We start from the raw sequence: 24,443 nt of genomic DNA on the forward strand, positions 1-24,443 counted from the left end.
CCCGCCGAGCAAAGTGGATCCATTTAAATTTAAATCAGTTAAATAGTCCAGTTTTATTCACGAGCCTTAGCCTTATCTCGTTCATAGTCATTAGTCAACATGAAGTACGGTGATTGTCCCATGGCCATGTACGGACTATTGTGTGGTCATTGTCACCGGACATTATGAGGCCGCTTTACGGCGACGTGACCTATATAGGAAAATTATTCCATGGGGGACACATATTCTGATATTCTCATCCTCTTGTTCATGTCATTTCAAGATAATTGTCTGTTTTTTTTTTACCGGCGAAGATAATTGTCCCTTTATGCATACTGATTTAAGTCAATATATATTACTCCTCTTGTCTTATTTATAGAGCACTTCTAACATGTTTTATACAGATCAAGAAAAATTTTAAACTTTATTAACTCTCATTTAAAATTTAATGATTTTTCAACTTCATCCCTATTTAATATATATATTATACCTCATATAAATAAATTCAACACAATAAGAAATGAAAGGTAAAATTGTATATCCATACAAAAAATTTATCTCAGTATCCTATAAATAGGATAAAAAATACCTTCTCTTTCTGTTCTATAAATAAGATTAGAAGAGTATATGATTAATGACTCTGCCCGGCTGGTAAAAAAAAAAAGACTCCACCCCACTAGCCTATCATCGTGAAAGAAAAAAAGCAGCCGACTCCTGACGTTACAGAGACAATATTTAGTGCAAGCCACGTACCCCGGACTTTTTTGTTTCCGTTCTTTGAAGGGGCTAGTCGGCGGGCCAGTGTGAATTATATTACCGTGCCCTTGAATCTCCCGCCCAACAAAAATAAAAAATGCAAAAGGCAAAAAGTAAAGTGACAATAAAGAATGTTTTAGAAATAATTAGAAAAATTTTGGAAAAATTGCACCAAAAAAACTGTGAAAATTGTGAAATTATAAATCGGGGACCTGTTACAAGGTTTGTATAGATTCTGATAACAATTAAATGACAAATAACAACAAACTCTTGACAAGATATAGAAAAACTATTTGCTTCTCGCGAAGTGCTTACCTTACTTTACATCCTGGATTACGCCAAATGGACGGATTATCTTATACATCATTGGATCGGCCGATCCGAAATAGAGATATGATTAATGCTTACATTTTCGCATAAGAACTTCTGGAATTATATATAATGAAGGAGTTCAATTCACGTACAGAGAAATCCCTTGACATACAAGGACTCATCTGCACATACACACAGTAAAAAATTTAGGAATCTGAAAGTCCAAAACATACATACATACATGCATGCATAGTTATATGAACAGCCCTACTGCTTTAATTTACTTACGTATATAAATGAGATAGGCCCCATTTGGTATGCCTGAAGTTTTTAGTGGGAATGATAAGGTTTCGTTTCAAGAGATGCTTGGTTTGCCAGCTAGGACATAGGCGGGAAAATGGGTCAGCTCTTGATGAGCTCGGGTCTAAAAGCTGCCTTACCCTAAAACATACCCAATGTTGAAGCCCGGACCTTGAACTCTCGGGTCGAGCCTGACCCACAAATTCTAAGCCCTTTTAAAATTTCAATACTTTTTACTTATTTTCAGATAGATAAAAAAAAAAAAAAGATCTGATGAAATTTTCAATTTAACTAATAAATGTAAGTTAACTAGAGTGCCGAATTAAGTCTAAATAAATAACCAAAACTAAATCAAATCAACCAGTTATCTTGAATGCGAGTGCACGTAGAAATTGAGCATATAATGTATAAAAGATTATAATAATTTCAAATAAATACTAGCTGAAAAAAATGAACAAATATAATTATCAAAATGGTAGACATATAACACCAATGGGAGAAAATAATATTGTGTGAGCTAAAACATGTTAATGTTTGATGGATTTGGACTTAAAAAGCTCATTTATGTTAAAATCATTTTTTCAAGAGGCCCAACTCTCAATTTAAATAGATTTAAATGGGATCGATATGTTTTCCTGGCTCCAGACAGAAGACGAAGAAGGTCAAGAAAATAGTAATTCGTATTCAATCAAATCAAAAGCTTCATACAATCCTACCTCTATTTATAAAGCTCTATAAATAATAGGATAATAATAGTTCTGATTCAAATCTAAATCTTAATCCTAAAATTGGAAAGATAATTTTAGGATACCCTAGATATCCTATGTTATTTAAAATATTACATAATATTAGAATATAATAATTGATAGGCAAAAATATAAAACTTATTTCACAATTTTAATAAAGAGTGAATAAAATATCATCCTTAGGAGGATTTGATGCCAACAGCCCGCTTAAGCATCAACATTACACTTTCACTTAATTTAAGTAAAACACAATTTGCAACATGATAAACCAAAAATGAAATCTAACTAGAACAAGAAAACAACTCTAAGTTATACTTAAGACTACGAGTAAATCTAAACTGCGGATGTAGTGACTTGGATTATTATCGTCATGATTACTTCTTTTTGTCTAATTTCTCTCTTTAACTGCAGTTAAAGTTATATTTGGCCTGACTTACTTAGAATGTTCAAAGCTTTTCTAGTGTCTATTTTGTACTCAGAACCTCAGTTTACTCCAAAGGCTGTTTTATTGTTTGCTTACTAACCATATGGACTTTGTATTTTAATTGTCTTTTTATTATCCCAAAAAAAAAGCTATATTTGCTAGTATAGAACTCTTAATTACCTAATAGTATCTTCCGAATCGGTAAAAGGCATTCCAACTATGTTAATCTCTAATTCCTTAGGTGATTACTTAATCATACTAGCTATCAGACTAAATTGAGTGCCAGCCTAATGTGACTACATAGGGCCAATATGTATATGTATTTTTATTCTACAAGCAAATCAAGTTATTCAGTGCTTAAACACTCACTCAATTCTACATGATTATTCAATTAAAGGTCTAATCTAAATTCCCTATGCCTAGCTAGGCTCCTTTAAAATATCAAGATCTATCCCAATCGGATTTCTCATCTTTCAGGGTAATCAAGCACACAATTGAATTAACAAACATAACATTAAAGCAACTAAATATTAAAATTATTATCCACTAATCCATAATCAAACTATAATAATCCAAACTTAAGGTTTAGTTACAATAATTGAACATTCTCGTGAACAAATACAGAGCAAACCAAGCTTGAAATCATATAAAAATATCCAATTTTACTTGATGACTCCGCAAAATACCCAAATTTATCTCAAATCTAACAAAAAATGGCGAGTCATCAATAATCTAATAAATCCTAATATAATGGATAAATATCTTTTTTTATAATAATCCTACTACATAAACCTAGATATCTAATTAAACCTAGAGAAAACTTAAGTCAAGTTAATTAGGTCCATTATGTTCAGTTAGCCACTGAGATTATGTCACCTGTGTTAGCATTACACATCATTACTTAACCTAAGAAACCATCGTTTATTTGTAACGGGTCGGGTTTCAATTATCATCTAGCAGACCTTCCTTAGAAGGATTCAGTTCGATAGTCATCCTGCTGTGTGCACGGTTTTCTATAGATGCAACCATAGAAGCAAAGCACAAAGGCCTCTTATCAGTTCTTTCCCTTTTCTTCTAAGCCTCCTTTGAACTTTTCTCCTTCGACCAAAATCTTTTTTTTTGTTTTGCCTTCCTCTTATCCACCGTTTTCATCCACTCGTTGCAAATTTACATAACCAACTTCCAATGCAGCTCAAAACTCAGCACCCTCTCTCAGTGTATTGCATTTTTGTTTTGTTTTGGTTACAGCATGTTTTCCTTTGATTAGGCTACCCTCTTATAAGAAAGCACAATTTTTTCACATTTGCTTCTTCCTCTCTGCATCTTTCTGCACAAGTATGATTCTTCCTCTTTTCTTTCTCACTCTTCTCTTCTGCTGCTTCGTTTTAGCACCTTTCATTGGCTTCTCTTTCAATCTGCTCCATTTTTTGCAAGTTTCTCGTATCACGCATGCCTCTTTTTTTTTTGGACTCAACGTCTCACGCATTCCTCTGATTTCTTTCTTTCAGCCCCCCCCATTTCATTCTTTTCCTTCCAATCTATGTATCACTCTAAATTAGTTAATTATAATAAATGTAATTTGATATCCCTAACATACTCATACATAGCATTAGATTATTTATTGGTTTATACATGTTATGCAAATCAGTTTGGAAAAAATAAATAAAAATGAGAGATAAATAGATTGTAATAATATCTTTAGAACCAAACTCAATCTGTGGCTAACTTTTATATTAGCAACTGGACAGAGTATTAAACGCCGTGAACCATACCGCTGGCAACCAAAAAAATGGCTTAAACCATACAAACGCGTAGGGAAAACGGCTATGGATATACAATTTGCGAAGAGTTTGGGAAATGTGAGAGCTAGCTGCAAAAGAAGTAAACAAGCCATTGCCACCACTAGTATGCGTAATTATTGTTTTGTTTCTTTGGATGCAATGTGTATCTTAATTTCTCAAACTACAAGAATTAGTGATTACAGTGAAGAGGAGAGACGTAGAGGATTTAGATACGGTTATTGTGTTTGATTAAGTACGATATCAATGTGTTAAAAGCGTGACCAAAAAGATCAGCGAGTCGCATGACAAATAAAATAACAAGAATATTATACACAGATATAATCATATAACTATAACAAATATATGAGGAACAATAAAAATTGAACATTAAAAAATGTAATATAATTACATCTTCAAATTACATCACAGTAACAAAATCTTTTAAAGCGGGATTGACAGGAGGTCCTGATTAAGCACTCTTTTAGAGAACATCTATTTTGACCTGACCATTTGGCTAAATTCTCTCATCGGATACAAGTAAATTTTTGGATTTTTAATCAACCAAGAAGAGGAGGTTGATGAGGGATAAGTGCCTTGGCTTTCTTTATTAGCTGCTTTGTCTTGTTTGTATTCAGTTTTCTATTCCAAAAAAAAAAAAAACCTGTCCCAGTTCCCCATCACCGCCCAATACTTATCGGTTTCTTTTTTTTTTCTTTTAATAACATCAACTTTTTGATTTCTTATGGTATGTATATTTTCCTTCGGCCTCGTCATCTTCATCTTCTTTGTTTCTTTAATTTCTTTCATTTGCCGTTAGCTTCGTTGTCTTCTTTATATTTGATCACACTTAGATTTTCCAACAAAGAAACAAACACAAGACGACTGACGGACAAGCAGATACAGGAGAAGCTGGAGCAAGACGAGACGACAAACCCTCATCGATCTCCAAGCTTCCACATTTTTTAATGGTAGAATGATGTATTAATTATTTGTTAGTTGTGGCGCACTCTAGGATTATTTAATTCTCTGCGTTCAGATGTAAAATGGTGGCCAAAAAGATATAGAAAAACTATTTGCGTTTAAAAAATTATTAATTAAAAATAATTGATCATAATTCCACCGTGATAAGTGCTTACGTTACTTCACATGCATCCTGGATTATCCCAAATAGACGGATTATCCAATTCTAAATAGATATATGATTAATGCTTACTTTTTCTTATTTTAGTCAAAGATTAGCGCTTAGTTCACAAAAGCCCAGGAGACTCAGAGGAAAAAGATGTCAAGGTGCAAAAGAAGGCTGAGCCATTGACATATCAGAGTTTCTGTCAGAGGAGGGGAAGGTGCATATATACATAGCCAAGTTAGACTGCTAAGTTGTGCATATGATTAATCTCTGTTCCTTCCAACGGAAAGTATTTGTAGTTATCGAGAAATATTGGCCATTAATTGGTAGCTACAATTTCAAATTTATTACATAGAGCATCATCACCATCGATCTGTAACAACAGCTTTAATTGAGTTATGCAAGGGAGTCGCAATGTTAGCAACATAGTTGCAGAGTCACTTACGGAGCGCAGCAAAAAAGACTGGTTTAGATGGGTTAAGAACTATCTAAGATCTCGACATCTTTGGAAATTGACAAGCAGTAGCGCCAGACCAGAGAGATATCGTGTGAAAGACTTTGCCAGATGGAGAAGAAACAATGCTCGGGCATTGCATATCATTCGCATCTCTTGCGGGTCTAACAATCACTCTCATATAAGAGGTGCCTCTGAAGCCAAAGACGCATGGGACATTCTCTATAGTACCTCCAAAAATAATGTACCAGGCCCAGGTCAGTGCCCTGTACGCGTGTGTCTGTTTGGGACTTTAATATCATTCAACCTCCTATGCTCTTGAATACATGCAGATGAGTCCTTGCCGCATTTGCTATCTATACGTGAATTGAACTTCCAATGCCTTCAAATTTTTCAAAGAAAGCGGCTGATGAAATTTTGATTATTCACAAGGGCATATGTGGAAACATCCCTCAATTATTCCTACAACTTTGTTAAGGGTCTTATAATAATTAGGGACACCAGCGCTCTCAAATATATACAATGACTCAGAAACGGAGAGAGTGTTATAGTTAGTGTCTCATACTTTGTTATTGGAAAAGGAGACTAATTAACAAGAGCGTTATCTACACAAACTTAGTTAAAATATGGTCCTTCTTTGTTTGTAAGGGCGCCGGACAACTCATATTTATGATTCCTTAGCATTTAATTAACTGGTGATTACAGTGATAACGGAGGCAGCAGAAGAATTAGATATGGGCATTTTGCACAAGGCCACAGCTCAGAATAACCGGTCGGCTGCAGAAGCGTACATTGATTGCCATCCTAGGGTATTGAACATAGATTTTGCTAGCTACTTCAGTAGGTGAAACACCTCTTCAAGCGGCCGTAAAGTTTGGCCTTCTGGGCATAGTAGAAGAGTTGGTGAGATTAGTTCCAGAACAATATGTTGAAATACCCGATGCTTGTAATGGCCATACTCCACTTATAACAGCTGGAACACATGGTGCAGTCATCCCAACTGCAGCATGCATGATCAACAAAAATGAAGATGCAATTGCAATTCCATCTCAAGAACGTGGGACATTGTCTCTATTCTGTCACTCCTTTGCAAGTCTTCAAACCAGAAAACAGTCCTGTGGGTCCTCAGTTAATCCGAACCTGTTTGAGAATTGGAGAATTTGGTAACATAACTATTAGATATGTGATTTTACATAAAGCATAATATATGTTTCATTTTCAATTTTTCCCTTGTCTGTTCATACATGTTTGTCATTTTGCCATTCCATCTCATACTACATGATTTTGATACATAAATAGGTATTGCCCTGAATTTGCTCCAACAATGTACGGAGCTGCTTTTTGGTGCTGACATAGATGGGAACTAAGCAATTCAGAATATTGCACTCTATCTTTCTAATTTTCTTAACAGGAGTCAACTTTCGTTCTGGAAGCGATGGCCTATCCCTGTTAGTGCATTTTATTACTTACCACTCTCTGTTTTTCCCTACAATTTTCTATATGTTGTTTGCTTGTGTTAATTATACACTAGCCAAAATGGTGAATTATGGTGATGAGGATAGATGATGAAGATGAAGTTATTTTAACTACCACCGGTATAACTCAGTTTTTTGCCCCGTGTTGCATTCATCAATATTTGGTTACATGAATATACTCATTCCAAATCCATCTCACCCTTTCTCTCTCTTGCTCCTGACTGTCCTAATTTCATGTCACATGCCTTTCAAAAGACAAGGAAATCATTAAGTCAATTTAAGTCATCAGAAACATAAATCATAAGCTTAGGCATTGTTAACTACTTTTTAATTATCGCATTTCACAATGGAACGGTTCCTCTTGGTTATCGCGTATCTCTTTGCCAAAGTAGTTAGAAAAGATAGACTTGTATATCCACACAAACAAACCATATCTGTGTGCCTGTGGTCCTCCTAAAAAAAGAAGGAAAAAGAAGATAAACCTATGTATATATAGACGCGCATGCATATCCTGTGTGAGTAGTCCTTTCGAATCATTGGGCTAAAAGGGGCGAAAATATCCATGTCAACAGGGATAGGCCAGCTCCATTGGCTCATCTCCCGCATCTACAATTTGTCAGGTATATGTATGTGTGCCAAATAGTTCCCCAAAACTTAAATTGGATGCCTTTAATAATTTAGTCCTGATGATTAATTAAACTTGACTAACATAAAGTTCTATTTGAGTTACCGATGGTGCAGAAACAAAGGAAATATATAAGATGAAGCTGCACCATGCAAAGGTAGCTGAAATTCTAAACCTAATTTGTCAGAATCTGATATTTTTGAATCAAGTAAAGAAGGGTGTGATTGCAGAAGCACTAATTGCGAGCAACGAAGGCAAACCCGGAATTAATCACTGTAGTCACTTTTGGTCACCCCGACTTGCCCATTTCTTCGAGACTGTTGAAATATCGTAAAGCTGAGATTTTCAACCTCCTCTGTGGTTTTTACTTTAAGAATGTGGTATCAACACTAGCTGATGAGAAAGAAAATACCTTGCTGCAAACATAGGCTGTAGAGAGCGGGGTGGATCCTGAAGAGAGTCTAGTTGCAAACGAGAAAGGGCTGAAGCCGAGATTTTTTCAAAGAAAACCACAAAGAGAAAGAGCCGAGAGTTGAAGGAGAGAAATGGATGGAGAAAACAGTGTCTTCTTGCTCAGTTGTTGGGCTCTAATTCTTATCATCATGTTTGCCGTAGCAATTGTGGTTCCCAGGCCAGAGGAAAAAAATCAGACTTTAGGGTACCCAATGTTTATGGAGAAAACGTTGTTTTAAAGTTTTCTTAATTTCAGATGCACTTTTCTTGTTTTCTTTCACTACTTCTGTGCTCATAGGGATTTTTAGGAATCCTCACATCAAGCTACGTAGAAGAAAACTTCTTTTACTCCTTATCTACGAAATTGATAATAGGTCTTTCTACGCTGTTTCTGTCTATTACGACTATGATGATTGCCTTTTTAGCAATCATATGACCATGTTGCCATATAACTCATCATGTTTATGGGTTATTCTTTTTGTTATTGTCCTTGCTGGTGTTCTACTAACTCTTTATATCATTACAGTTCCCTCTTCTTGTTGAAGTGTTTTCTTCTACTTATTCTCCAGGCATTTTCAAGAAGAAGGTGAAAGAGGGGCCATGAACTGTGCAGGCAATTAATTCACATCTTACCATCTATTTATGATTTCCGATTGAATAAAAACTTTCCTCCTCTTGAATCTTAATCGTGTAATAAGTCAATTGCTTATATTTTTAGCCTATGCTGGAGATGTGTATATCACTTTAACAACATTTACAGCACTTCAACTAATTTTAACACTATTGCATTTCTAGGAATGAACATTTTAAGATGGACTAATTAAATTCTACGGACTAAAACCATGTATTTGAAATTAAAGGAACCAAAACTAAAATGACCAAAAATTATATTAACCATAAATTTAAATTAGATGAATAGTCCAGCTTTACTCATGAGCTTTTTTCCTTCGGTTGAGGGATTACCATCGCGGTTTTTTTTTTTGTTTTTTGGTTGCCAAAATTGCTATCGCATTTAAGTACTTATAATAAGGATCATATTATTCTTTTTAAAGAGTAACTTTTGGGTATCATGGCTGAGGAATTTAATTAAAGATCAACAATAAATTTTTGTTATTTTTAATTACTACCTCTAATCTTTAATATAAGAGTTAATTGACTAATTTGAGTAGATTAAAAAAAATAGTTAAGTTAGTTATTTGTAATAAATATGTATTATTTTTTCTAAAATATCCTTACTAATCAAATGTATTGACTAGAACTACCATTATTATAAGGACCATCTTAAAAATAAAAGAGACAAATATAAGAGACAAAGTGAGTTGAGATTTTATAATTAGAACCAAAATAAAAGTCAAATGAGTTTTTACATCAAGTGTAGTTCATGAATGAAGGCATAGATCATTCCCCCACATATGTTTGTCAGATTGGAGTTGCCTTGTTGGAACCACAGGAAACAATTTAAATTGTTTAATACCCAGACTTCGTCCGCACAATTCAAACTTTCGGCGGAACGACATTGGAAAACCAATAGATTCAGAGTGGTGAGATATATAATTGGAACTCAGTAACTTGAATAATCGGAATTGTAAGCCCAACATATCCATAGAGTTGCAAGAGAAGGTAGTTAAGGGAAAGACCAAACTGGAATTCTGAAGGGTCACTAGTATGGCTAAAAGCTTGCGAAAGGCGAAAGTTGATTTTGCTTAAGGAACAGTGCAAGACCACACCATTAATTAACTAAGATAACCTAATTTTTTTTTGGTACTGAGAAGTTTGAGGGTTTATCAAGATCAGAATATACTTCCAGACTCATAAAGTATTTATAAAGATATTTACAGATCATCTATTAACAAAATCCTCATATTGATAGTGAGATTTAAAGTCATAATCTTACAAATTATGAACCAATTTCTTACTAGTTAAACCAATTATTGTTAGTAAAATAACGTGATTTAGTTAATTGTTCTCACGGAAAGCCCAAGACAGACATAAGATGGGCCCACCGAGCAAAGTGGATCCATTTAAATTTAAATCAGTCAAACAGTCCAGTTTTATTCAAGAGCATTTTCTAAAATCCGTATCCCGCGGCCTAAGCCTTATCTCGTTCATAGTCATTAGTCAACATGAAGTACGGTGATGGTCCCATGGCCATGTACGGACTATTGTGTGGTCATTGTCACCCGACATTGTAGGGAAATTATTCCATGGGGGACATATATTCTGATATTCTCATCCTCTTGTTCATGTCATTTCAAGATAATTGTCTCTTCTTCTTCTTTTTTTTTACCAGCAAAGATAATTGTCATTAATGACTCTACCCCGCTGGTTAAAAAAAAAAAACAAAGACTCTACCCCACTAGCCTACCATCGTGGAAGAAAAAAGCAGCCGACTCCTGACGTTACAGGGACAACATTTAGTGCCAGCCACGTACCCTTGAATCTATTACCGTGCCCTTGAATCTCCCGCCCAACAATCATAACATAGGTTTTCCAGGGGATGCGTGGGTAATTCAAAAATATTTTTAAAAAGTATTTTCTTTTATAAATTAAAGTAAATTTCATTACATATTTATTTCATATACTATAAAAATATTTTTAAAATTATGATTTTGTTTCTATCCTTCTAACATTATTTCCATTATTTCCGGCCACCACTCAAAAGGCAAAAAGTAACTGGTCAAAAAAATAAAAAAAGCAAAAGGCAAAAAGTAAAGTGACAATAAAGAATGTTTCAGAAATAATTAGGAAAATTTTGAAAAAATTACACACACAAAAAACTGTGAAAATTGTGAAATTATAAATCGGGGACCTGTTACAAGATTTGTATAGATTCTGATAACAATTAAATGACAAATAACAACAAACTCTTGACAAAATATCTGATTTGTAATTTCCCAATTTTCACCGTCCTTTTTTTTTTTAATTTTCCAAAACATTTTGTCACATTCTCAGCTCAACCTATCTGTTTATAAGATAAAGAGAATTTTTTTAAATTCTACTGATACTTTATTAAATTTTTAGCATAAATATACTATTTTGTCTATTATTTATTACAGTATAGATAGTTATTTTTTAAAATATAGTATTTATATTAAATAGAAATAATATTAAAAAATTATTATATTTTAAAAGATGAGTTAATGCAGCTTAAGATTTTCTTTTAATTTGTTTTTGTTTTTGGGTGAATTGTGTATTTTAATTTCTCAATCTGCAAGAATTGGTGATTATAGTGATGAGGAGAGAGAGGCGCAAGATTTAGATATGGGTGTTGTGTTTAAGTTTAAATCATGGTAGGGCACTTTATGATTGTGTAATAATTCTCTACGTTCAGACCTAAAATGGGGGCTCAGAAGATATAGAAAAGCTATTTGCTTCTCGCGAAGTGCTTACCTTACTTTACATCCTGGATTACGCCAAATGGACGGATTAGCTTATACATTATTGGATCGGCCGATCCGAAATATAGATATGATTAATGCTTACCTTTTCCTTTTTGGTCAAAGATTAGCGCTTACTTTACAAAACCCCAGAAGACAGAAGCGGCTATATTACAGAGGGTATCATCACTGTCGATCAGCAACAACAGCTTCAATCGAGTTGAGTTATGGAAAGGAGACACAATTTTAACGACATAGTTGCAGAGCCACTCGTGAAGAACACCAGAAAAGATTGGTTTGAATGGGTTCAGAACTATCTAATATCTCAAGATCTTTGGGAAGTGATGAGTAGTATCGCAAGACCAGACGAAAATGACGTGGAAGATTTTGGCAGATGGAGAAGAAAGAATGCCGCAGCATTGCATGTCATTCGCATCTCTTGCGGTCCTAAGAATCACTCTCACTTAAGAGGGGTCTCTGAAGCCAAAGATGCATGGGACATTCTCTATCGTACCTACAATAATAATGCACCAAGCTCTCCACTCCGAGGTCAGTGCTTTACGTTATACAAATCAGAATCTCGCTGTTTGTTATTTAGGAAGTGGATTAAGTGAGAATAGAGAGCTAAAACTCAGGCTTGTTTGGTGCGCGTGATTCCCACCTTCAAGGATGGAACCATGCGACTCTTCTCTCCTGACTTGTTGATCTCCCGATCTCATGAAAGCTTGGATAGATTGAGCTTTCTTATTGTCTGTGATGGCCAAGTTAAATCCCTCTCCCTCTTCTCTCTGTTCCCCATATCCACCCCATTTCACATCAAATTGACAACAAACCTCAATAAACTTCATTTTTGCATAAGAACTTCTGCAATTATATATAATGAAGGAGTTCAATTCACGTACAGAGAAATCCCTTGACATACAAGGACTCATCTGCACATACACACAGTAAAAGATTTAGGAATCTGAAAGTCCAAAACATACATACATACATGCATGCATAGTTATATGAACAGCCCTACTGCTTTAATTTACTTACGTATATAAATGAGATAGGCCCCATTTGGTATGCCTGAAGTTTTAAAATTGCACAAGTTGGCGCAAGATAGGTGCACTTTGATTGACCATCCTCGGTATCTTTTGTCGAGATTCATACTCAAGTTGTAACTCTTTAAATCGTTTCTTTTCTACAACTTTATCAAATCTCTTGAAGAATCGATTAAGATCTAATTTTAGCTTTGTGCATCTCTTCACCTCAGCATTCACACTTTCACTAACCTGTGTGCTTCTCATACCTAGTGTGAAGACATCTTTCATATAACACTTGACCCATTTCTCCTTAATATTGTAAGTGGAGTTCAACCATCCATTTTCATGGACATTGTAAGAAGATAACAATTTACTCCAGGCTTCTTCAAATTTATCCACTTGGACATAATCAAACATACATTTTTTGAAGTTAGTCAAAAAGTGTGAACCTTCTTTCATCAAGTTCCCAAGGTGTTTAATGCCATTTTGTAATAAATGCCAAGTGCACAAACAATGTCTTGTATTAGGAAGTACTTCACTCAATGCTCTAGCCATAGCTTGATCCTGGTCAGTAAACACTGTTTGAGGCTTGTTTTGTGTGTGAGCATCTAAGAAAGTTTCCAACAGCCACTCAAAAGACTCAATGGTCTCATCATATAACAACGCTGCTCCAAAAATAACCGCACTTCTATGATGGTTAAAACCAGAAAAAAGTGCAAGGGGCCGATGATCCCTGTTTGTATTATATGTCGTGTCTAGTGATACAACTTCACCAAAATGTGCATAATCTTTTAACATACGAGCATCTGCCCAAAACACATTGGTAACTTGTTGTTCCATATCCAATTGGTATTTGTGATAAAATGAAGGATTTTTAGCAATTCGTTTTTGAAAATATTCAAGAAGACATCCCACCTCTCCAAACTTTATATGCTTTCGCCTTTTCTTCATCAAGTAGTTCTTTGCATCTATCATGGTATAACCAAGATTTTCTTGACCACCAACATATGTACTCATTAAGTCAAAAGCTTCCTTAGGTTCAAGCCCATATTCTTCTGCAAGATCTACTTCATGAGTTTGAACTTCTAATAAATTTCTCTGTGATGGTAACAAGTGCACTGTTTCTTGTGTATGAAGAGGGTGATTGTGTTCTTCATTAAACTTGGTGATTTTGAATTTTTCATCTATACGAGATACAACCATTCTTGTCTTGCAATTGGTTCTTATCTCAGGCTGATATCTAGAAGTGGTTGTCTCTCTTCTATCTTTTTTCCGAATACCCTCCTTACAACATACATATTTATATGTAATAATGGAACCATCTTTTTTACTCTTTGTTCCATTATACTTTCTAACTCCAAATCCAATTTTACTCCCATATTCATTCCAAAAGTTCCAGGCTTCATCTAGACTTTCAAACTCTCTCCCTATTTTGAGTTTAAATTCATCTTCCATGATATGGTTCCTATAGACGATAAATATATCACAATTTAAAAAATATCATCAATAGGAATTTGGAATTTTATGAACTCCAAATATACAAAAAAAGAATGATCAATTTTCAAATACCATTCTTCAAACAAAAATATAAACACAAGTTATAGGTTACTCACATAATAACATTAACAAGCTAAATCAGAAAACAAAACCATCTAAAGCCACTTTAAATTTCAATTATATATAATATATATAATAATAATAACCTGCATATGACCCCATTTTAATATATATGAAAATATATAAATAAGATTGTTAGAGAACGCAAAAAAGATGGAAGATAAGAAACCTTTGATGCTTTCTTCTCGCAAAGGTCTGAAATCTGATGCCTTCTTCAATCTGAAATTTTTTCTGTACCGAAATTCAACTTTTTTCTCGCCGAAATTCAGTTTTTTTTTCCAATTTTCAATGGCACCAAGTGTGGTAATTCGCTTTCTCTTGTGGCGGCTGGAACAACAAATATTTTCCCTAGGAGCGCAGCAGAAGCGATTTTGTTTTGGAGTGTACAGGTTATTTTTTTTTTATTTAATGAAACGGTGCGCATGGGAGATGAGCTATCGGTGCTCATCTCCCGCTGAGCAGGGAAACACGTTCCGTCAGATTGGAGTTGCCTTGTTGGAACCACAGGAAACAATTTAAATTGTTTAATACCCAGACTTCGTCCGCACAATTCAAACTTTCGGCGGAACGACATTGGAAAACCAATAGATTCAGAGTGGTGAGATATATAATTGGAACTCAGTAACTTGAATAATCGGAATTGTAAGCCCAACATATCCATAGAGTTGCAAGAGAAGGTAGTTAAGGGAAAGACCAAACTGGAATTCTGAAGGGTCACTAGTATGGCTAAAAGCTTGCGAAAGGCGAAAGTTGATTTTGGTCAAGGAACAGTGCAAGACCACACCATTAATTAACTAAGATAACCTAATTTTTTCTTGATACTGAGAAGTTTGAGGGTTTATCAAGATCAGAATATACTTCCAGACTCATAAAGTATTTATAATGATAGTTATAGATCATCTATTAACAAAATCCTCATATTAATAGTGAGATTTAAACTCATAATCTTACGAGTTATGAACCAATTTCTTACTAATTAAACCAATTATTGTTAGTAAAATAACGTGATTTAGTTAATTGTTCTCACGGAAAGCCCAAGACAGACATAAGATGGGCCCGCCGAGCAAAGTGGATCCATTTAAATTTAAATCAGTTAAATAGTCCAGTTTTATTCACGTGCCTTAGCCTTATCTAGTTCATAGTCCTTAGTCAACATGAAGTACGGTGATGGTCCCATGGCCATGTACGGACTATTGTGTGGTCATTGTCACCGGACATTATGAGGCCGCTTTACGGCGACGTGACCTATATAGGAAAATTATTCCATGGGGGACACATATTCTGATATTCTCATCCTCTTGTTCATGTCATTTCAAGATAATTGTCTGTTTTTTTTTTTTACCGGCGAAGATAATTGTCCCTTTATGCATACTGATTTAAGTCAATATATATTACTCTTCTTATCTTATTTATAAAGCACTTTCAACATATTTTATACAGATCAAGAAAAATTTTAAACTTTATTAACTCTCATTTAAAATTTAATGACTTTTCAACTTTATCCCTATTTAATATACATTATACTTCATATAAATAAAGTCAACACAATAATAAATGAAAGAGTAAAATTGTATATCCATATAAAAAATTTCTATCAGTACCCTATAAATAAAATAAAAAATACCTTCTCTTTCTGTTCTATAAATAAGATTAGAAGAGTATATGATTAATGACTCTGCCCGGCTGGTAAAAAAAAAAGACTCTACCCCACTAGCCTACCATCGTGGAAGAAAAAAAGCAGCCGACTCCTGACGTTACAGAGACAATATTTAGTGCAAGCCACGTACCCCGGACTTTTTTGTTTCCGTTCTTTGAAGGGGCTAGTCGGCGAGCCAGTGTGAATTATATTACCGTGCCCTTGAATCTCCCGCCCAACAAAAATAAAAAAAGCAAAAGGCAAAAAGTAAAGTGACAATAAAGAATGTTTTAGAAATAATTAGAAAAATTTTGGAAAAATTGCACAAAAAAAACTGTGAAAATTGTGAAATTAATTATAAATCGGGGACCTGTTACAAGGGTTGTATAGATTCTGATAACAATTAAATGACAAATAACAACAAACTCTTGACAAGATATAGAAAAACTATTTGCTTCTCGCGAAGTGCTTACCTTACTTTACATCCTGGATTACGCCAAATGGACGGATTATCTTATACATCATTGGATCGGCCAATCCGAAATAGAGATATGATTAATGCTTACCTTTTCCTTTTTGGTCAAAGATTAGCGCTTACTTTACAAAACCCCAGAAGACAGAAGCGGCTATATTACACAGGGTATCATCACTGTGGATCAGCAACAACAGGTTCAATTGAGTTGAGTTATGGAAAGGAGGAGCAATTTTAACGATATAGTTGCAGAGCCACTCGCGAAGAACAGCAAAAAAGATTGGTTTGAATGGGTTGAGAACTATCTAATATCTCAAGATCTTTGGGAAGTGACGAGTAGTATCGCAAGGCCAGACGAAAATGACGTGGAAGATTTTGGCAGATGGAGAAGAAAGAATGCCGCAGCATTGCATGTCATTCGCATCTCTTGCGGGCCTAAGAATCACTCTCATATAAGAGGGGTCTCTGAAGCCAAAGATGCATGGGACATTCTCTATCGTACCTACAATAATAACGCACCAAGCTCTCCACCCCAAGGTCAGTGCTTTACGTTATACAGATCAGAATCTCGCTGTTTGTTATGTAGGAGGTGGATTAAGTGAGAATAGAGAGCTAAAACTTGGGCTTGTTTGGTGCGCATGATTCCCACCTTCAAGGATGGAACCATGCGACTCTTCTCTCCTGACTTGTTGATCTCCCGATCTCATGAAAGCTTGGAAGATTGAGCTTTCTTATTGTCTGTGATGACACGTTAAATCCCTCTCCCTCTTCTCTCTCTCTTCCCCATATCCACCCCATTTCACATCAAATTGACAATAAACCCCAATAAACTTCATTTTCGCACAAGAACTTCTGGAATTATATATAATGAAGGAGTTCAATTCAGGTACAGAGAAATCCCTTGACATACAAGGACTCATCTGCACATACACGCAGTCAAAAATTTAGGAATATGAAAGCCCAAAACATACATACATGCATACATAGTTATATGAACAGCCCTACTGCTTTAATTTACTTACGTAGGTAAATGAGATAGGCCCCATTTTCCATGCCTGAAGTTTTTAGTGGAAATGATAAGGTTTCGTTTCAAGAGATGCTTGGTTTGCCGGCTAGGACATAGGCGGGAAAACGGGTCAGCTCTGGATGAGCTCGGGTCTAAAAGCTACCTTACCCTAAAACATCCCTAATGTTGAAGCCCGGACCTTGAACTCTCGGGTATCGCCTGACCCACAAGTTCTAAGCCCTTTTAAAATTTTCAATACTTTTTACTTATTTTCAAATAGATAAAAATAAAAACAAAAGATCTGATGAAATTTTCAATTTAACTAATAAATGTAAGTAAACTAGAGTGCCGAATTAAGTCTAAATAAATAACCAAAACTAAATCAAATCAACCAGTTATCCTGAATGCGAGTACACGTAGAAATTGAGCATATAATGTATAAAAGATTATAATAATTTCAAATAAATACTAGCTGAAAAAATGAACAAATATAATTATCAAAATGGTAGACATATAACACAAATGGGAGAAAATAATAGTGTGAGCTAAAACATGTTGATGTTTGATGGATTTGGACTTAAAAAGGCTGGTTCTAAAAGCCATTTATGTTAAAATCATTTTTTTAAGAGGCCCAACTCTCAATTTAAATAGATTTAAACAGGATCCATCTGTTTTCCTGGTTCTAGAGAGAAGATGAAGAAGGTCAAGAAAACAGTAATTCTTATTCAATCATATCAAAAGCTTCATACAATCCTACCTCTATTCATAAAGCACTATAAATAATAGGATAATAATGGTTCTGATTCAAATCTAAATCTTAATCCTAAAATAGGAAAGATAATTTTAGGATACCCTAGATATCCTGTTATTTAAAATATTACATAATATTAAAATATAAATAATTGATAGGCATAAAATATAAAACTTATTTCACAATTTTAATAAAGAGTGAATAAAATATCATCCTTAGGAGGATTCGATGCCAACAGCCTGCTTAAGCATCAACATTACACTTTCACTTAATTTAAGTAAAACACAATTTGGAACATGATAAACCAAAAATGAAATCTAACTAGAACAAGACAACAACTCTAAGTTATACTTAAGACTACGAGTAAATCTAAACTGCGAATGTAGTGACTTGGATTGTTATCGTCATGATTACTTCTTTTTGTCTAATTTCTCTCTTTAACTGCAGTTAAAGCTATATTTGGCCTGATTTACTTAGAATGTTCAAAGTTTTTTCTAGTGTCTATTTTGTACTCAGAGCCTTAGTTTACTCCATAGGCTGTTTTATTGTTTGCTTACTAACCATATGGACTTTGTATTTTAATTGTCTTTTTATCCCCAAAAAAAAGCTATATTTGTTAGTATAGAACTCTTAATTACCTAATAGTATCTTCCGAATCGGTAAAAGGCATTCCAACTATGTTAATCTCTAATTCCTTAGGTGATTACTTAGTCATACTAGCTATCAGACCAAATTGAGTGCCAGCCTAATGTGACTACATAGGGCCAATATGTATATGTATTTTTATTCTACAAGCAAATCAAGTTATTCAGTGCTTAAACACTCACTCAATTCTACGCGATTATTCAATTAAAGGTCTAATCTAAATTCCCTATGCCTAGCTAGGCTCCTTTAGAATATCAAGATCTGTCCCAATTGGATTTCTCATCTTTCAGGATAATCAAGCGCACAATTGAATTAACAAACATAACATTAAAGCACCTAAATATTAAAATTATCATCCACTAATCCATAATCAAACTATAATAATCCATAGTTAAGGTTTAGTTACAATAATTGAACATTCTCGTGAACAAATACAGAGCAAACCAAGCTTGAAATCATAAAAATATCCAATTTTACTTGGTGACTCCCCAAAATACCCAAATTTATCTCAAATCTAACAAAAAATGGCGAGCTATCAATAATCTAATAAATCCTAATATAATGGATAAATATCTTTTTTTTTAATAATCCTACTACATAACCCTAGATATCTAATTAAACCTAGAGAAAACTTAAGTCAAGTTAATTAGGTCCATTATATTCAGTTAGCCACTGAGATTATGTCACCTGTGTTAGCATTACACATCATTACTTAACCTAAGAAACCATCGTTTAATTGTAACGGGTCGGGTTTCAATTATCATCAAGCAGACCTTCCTAAGAAGGATTCAGTTTGATAGTCATCCTGCTGTGTGCACGGTTTTCTATAGATGCAACCATACAAGCAAAGCACAAGGGCCTCTTAACAGTTCTTTCCCTTTTCTTATAAGCCTCCTATGAACTTTTCTCCTTCGACCAAAATCAATTTTTCTTTTGCCTTCCTCTTATCCACCGTTTTCATCCACTCGTTGCAAATTTACATAACCAACTTCCAATGCAGCTCAAAACTTAGCACCCTCTCTCTTAGTGTATTGCATTTTTTTTTTGTGTGGTTACAACATGTTTTCCTTTGATTAGGCTACCCCACTTATAAGAAAGCACAATTTTTTCACATTTGCTTCTTCCTCTCTGCATCTTTCCGCACAAGTCTGATTCTTCCTCTCTTCTTCTCACTCTTCTCTTCTGCTGCTTCGTCTTAGCACCTTTCATTGGCTTTTCTTTCAATCTGCTCCATTTGTGCAAGTTTCTCGTCTCAGCATTCCTCTGATTTCTTTCTTTCAGTTTTCCCCCTTTTTTCTTATTTCATTCTTTTCCTTCCAATCTATGTACTACTCTAAATTTCGTTGACCTTTCTTTTCAATTTTCAAAGGGGATTGACCTCCAGAATTATGCTTGCTTCACTTACTGACACTCTAGAGTTCTTGGATTTTGCCTTTGCGTTTGCCCTTGCATTTACTCACATGACTTGCCAACTATATCGAACTGAATAGTGAATCCTTCCAAGGATGGATTCCTGGGTTTGGCTTGACGATGATTGGAACCCGACACGTTACAAATAAACAGTTGTTTCACAGGTTAAGTGACGTGAAACAGTAATACAGGTGGCATAATCTCAGTGGCTAATTGGACATAATGAACCTAATTAACTTGACCTAAGTTTTCTCCATTAAACCCTAATCAACCATTATTCCCATATTCCTTGCATTAATTGATTCTCACTTGATTTTTCTGTGTCCTTTCTCTTAATTATGGATCTGATTTGTGCGTGTATGTTTGCGTACTATACGTATCAATCAATATATATATGTGTGGGTGTGCACGCATATATTAATGTATGCTTGCATGCTGGTTGTTGACACAAGAATTGGCGATTACAGAGATGAGGAGAGGGGGAGAGTTAGAAGAATTAGAGATGGGTACTCTGTACAAGTATATATCTGAGGACCAGTGGCATGATGCAAAAGAATTCATTGAACACCATCCTAGGGTCTTGGACGTAGAATTTGCAACTTCAATGGGCGAAACGCCTCTTCATGTAGCTGCAAAGTTTGGCCATCAGAACATAGTAAAGGAGTTGGTGAAATTAGTTCCAAAAGACTATCTTGAAATACGTGATGCTTGTGGTTGTACTCCGCTTGCAGTAGCTGCATCATATAGTGGAGTCATCCCAATTGCAAGCTGCTTGCTCGAAGAAAATCGCAAAGCACTTAAAATTCCATTAGGAGACTATGAGTGGAACATTCCTGTCACAATGGCTTTTCGTATTGGCAGCAACCAAATGGGACGTCATCTCTATTTTGCCATTGGTGATGATTTGCTAGTCTTCAAAGAAAACCCCATTGTGGGTCCTTTGTTCCTCAGAACCTGTTTCATGACTGGAGAACTTGGTAAAATAACTTCTTGATAATTATATTAACAAAGCATAATATATGTTTCATTTTCATTTCTCTCCCTGTCTGTTCATTTATGTTGTTATTTTTGACATTCCATCTTATGCTACATGATTATGATATATGAATAGGTATTGCTTTGGATTTGCTCCAACGATGTAGAGAGCTGATTTTTGCTGCTGATCATCTGTACTCAACAATTGAGCACATTGCATTCTATCTTTCGGATTCTCTCAACAAAACTCAACTTCGGTTCTGGAAGCAATGGGTTTATCACTGTTAGTGCATACCACTACTATCAACTGTCTATTTTTTTTTCTCTCCTACAATTTTCTACATGTTTTTAATTATATATAAGCCAAAGTACTGAATTACGATGATGAGAGTAATGATATTTAAGTTGAAGTTGTTTTAACTCCACTTGTATATAATCTCATTTTCGTCATGATATAGTAAAGAAAAGAGCTTAAAACTGAAGTGAAAAAAAAAAGAGAATGAACTTCATTAACGCTAACAGGTATAGATATATGTCATGGAATCATGATATGTAAACATATTTGACTTTGCATGATAGTGTATGTTTTAGTTTAGTAGGATGAAATAAACAGAATAATCTCAGAAAAATTGAATAGCTTCACACCAATTACTTGTCCTTCTGGTTGTTGATTTTATCACTTTTGCTATTTTAAGAAACTAATGCTTCTCTATTCTTTGATCGCTTTCTGGGTGGAAGATATCAAAATACCACCAGCCACGGCTACTAATCAAATCCGTGTAGACATGCAATCAGAGGACGAGATGAGTAGCAGGGCCGAAGGTATTTTATTCTCTTTCGGTTGATTGGAAGACGAAATCTAATAATATAGCAAATCTAACCCTATCTCCAATCCTAATTATAAAACTTTATTTATAGACTACAACATATATATTAAAAGATGTAAAGAAAATTTTATTTTATGTAGAAAAATTTATCAGCAAGTCTTTATAATTTGCTTTAATTTTAATTCGATCAGAGCTCTGTAGTTTTGTTTTTTTGGAATTAAGCTCTTATAGTTTAATCCATTATGGGCGTTCATCCTGAAATGTAAAAATTATTAATTTTAATTTCAGATTTGATTTAAAATAGAGGAAACGGACTTGTGGATTAAATTTTCCCTTTATTTATCATACATGAAAGTGAGTTATGTCAAAATATAAAATTTGAGAATGAAAATCAATTTGGGCATAGTGATGCTGACCTTCTTCTTCTTGTTTTTTTTTGGGGGACTGAGATGCTGATCTTGATTTATGCATAAGATGCCAAATGTTGCCATTTAAGTTGAACCTAACTTTGATGCAATGCAAGAAAAGGATAGACCCATATGCACATATGTGTGTGCCTGTAATCTTTTTGAATGATTGCACTGACAAAATTCCATCTCAATATATAGGACTAAATCTACCACAGCGGCTCATCTCCTTCATTTATAATTTGCTTGGTATGCATGCTCAAAATTTCCCCAAAACTTAAATTAGTTACTTTTAAGGTTTTTGTTCTCATGATTAAACTCGACCAATATCAAGTTATATTTGAGTTACTAATTGTTCAGGGATGAAGGAAATACATAAGCTCAAGTTGCAACATACACGGGCAACTGAAATTCTAGAGCTGGCTTGTAACAATCTGACATTTCTGAATGAGGATAAAAAGCGTATGATTGGAAAAGCAATGTTGGCGGCTGCTAAATCAGGGAATGTTGAGTTTTTTAAGAAGTTATCAACAGCAAACCCGGAATTAATCTCAATAGTCACTTTTTCCCAACAAAAGGAGAATGCTTTCTTCAGTGCTGTTAAATATCGTCAAGCCGAGATTTTTAACCTCCTCCGTGGGTTTCGCTTTAAGAATGTGGTAGCAGCAATGTTCCTTGAGAATTACAATAACTTGCTGCACACAGCAGCAAAGTTGGCTCCTCCTTCCCAACTTTACCGCATCCTTGGCGCCGCTATGCAAATGCAAAGGGAATGGCAGTGGTTTAAGGTTAGAAGTCAAATTAAATGCTTTTGTGTGCGCATGTGTGAGGGAGATTAACATATAAATTAAAATCATTAAATCATGCAGCTCCCACCTCTTTGGACCTAATGGTTAGCAGGTGAGGGATTAAATTCAACAGGAAATGAGAGATTTATTCCATTATCCCAGATGTAACAAATATTTTAAGATACAATCTGTCAGCACTTTTATGCTACTTCTTTCCTTTTTTCAATATAGGCAGTACAGAGTATGGTGAATCTTGGAATTGAGCGTCGTCATAACAAAGACAAGTTGACTCCTCTAGAGTATTTCAGAGAAAACCACAAAGAACTCAGGAACAATGGGGAGAAATGGATGAAAGATACTGCAACTTCTTGCTCAGTTGTTGGTGCTCTAATTGTCACCATTATGTTTGCTGCAGCTTTTACTGTTCCTGGTGGAAATGATCAAGCATCTGGGCACCCAATATTTTTGAAGGAAAAATTGTTCAGAGTTTTCTTAATTTCAGATGCAGTGTCCTTGTTTGCTTCTACTTCTTCTGTGCTTACATTTTTAGGAATTCTTACATCGCGATATGCAGAAGATGACTTCCTTTACTCCTTACCTACAAAATTGATCATAGGCCTCTCTGCACTTTTTCTCTCAATTGCAACTATGCTGATAGCCTTTTCCTCAGCAGTAATCATCATGTTGCAACAGAACTCATCACCTTTTTTGGCTTTTCTTCCTGTTATTATACTTGCTAGCGTGCCCATAACTATCTTTGTTGTAATGCAGTTCCCTCTTCTTGTTGAAATAATTTATTCTACATATGGTCCAGGCATCTTCCGGAAGGTGGAGAAGTGGCCATGAAATGTGTGTGTACTTCACATCTTAGTACTTTATGTATTTTCTGTTGAATAAGAGATTCTACATCCCCTCGAGTGTAAAGCATCTGGTTTTATTTTTAGCTTAAGTAAGGGCATAAGTTGGAGAAGCGTGTGTATCATCAACCTTTGCACATTCAGATCATAGACATCTTGGTGTCTCATTATGCCAAACTAATTAATTTTAAAGTAGTGTATGCTGTTTAGCTAGTT

The 24,443-nt window shown here is 34.8% G+C and overlaps 2 protein-coding genes across 2 annotated transcripts; one reads left to right on the top strand and one right to left on the bottom strand.

Moving 5' to 3' along the window:
- Positions 1-12,398: 12,398 nt before the first annotated feature.
- On the bottom strand, positions 12,399-14,291 carry LOC114731883 (protein FAR1-RELATED SEQUENCE 5-like). The gene is made up of 2 exons (XM_028919124.1): positions 13,371-14,291; positions 12,399-12,740 (listed from the first exon to the last, which is right to left on the bottom strand). Exons 1-2 carry the CDS (start codon positions 14,289-14,291, stop codon positions 12,399-12,401), a joined length of 1,263 nt encoding a protein of 420 aa, XP_028774957.1.
- Positions 14,292-20,842: 6,551 nt separating this feature from the next.
- LOC114731884 (ankyrin repeat-containing protein ITN1) lies at positions 20,843-24,216 on the top strand. The gene is made up of 5 exons (XM_028919125.1): positions 20,843-21,350; positions 21,485-21,631; positions 22,087-22,170; positions 22,943-23,370; positions 23,602-24,216. The coding sequence occupies exons 1-5, from the start codon at positions 20,843-20,845 to the stop codon at positions 24,214-24,216; spliced, it is 1,782 nt and encodes a 593-aa protein (XP_028774958.1).
- Positions 24,217-24,443: the final 227 nt, after the last annotated feature.

This window comes from Neltuma alba, unplaced genomic scaffold (assembly GCF_004799145.2).
Source record: "Neltuma alba isolate B1F8T4 unplaced genomic scaffold, ASM479914v2 tig00012859_pilon, whole genome shotgun sequence".
Taxonomy (NCBI): Eukaryota; Viridiplantae; Streptophyta; class Magnoliopsida; order Fabales; family Fabaceae; genus Neltuma; species Neltuma alba.

Bases quoted from the DNA above. Each gene is read 5' to 3' on its own strand.
- LOC114731883 (XM_028919124.1), bottom strand. From the start codon at position 14,291: ATGGAAGATGAATTTAAACTCAAAATAGGGAGAGAGTTTGAAAGTCTA. The intron at 12,741-13,370 runs GTACTTCCTAAT...GTGTATGTGCAG, and splicing joins TGGCTAGAGCATTGAGTGAA to ATGAGTCCTTGTATGTCAAG.
- LOC114731884 (XM_028919125.1), top strand. From the start codon at position 20,843: ATGAGGAGAGGGGGAGAGTTAGAAGAATTAGAGATGGGTACTCTGTAC. The intron at 21,351-21,484 runs GTAAAATAACTT...ATATATGAATAG, and splicing joins TTTCATGACTGGAGAACTTG to GTATTGCTTTGGATTTGCTC. The intron at 21,632-22,086 runs GTTAGTGCATAC...TCTGGGTGGAAG, and splicing joins GAAGCAATGGGTTTATCACT to ATATCAAAATACCACCAGCC.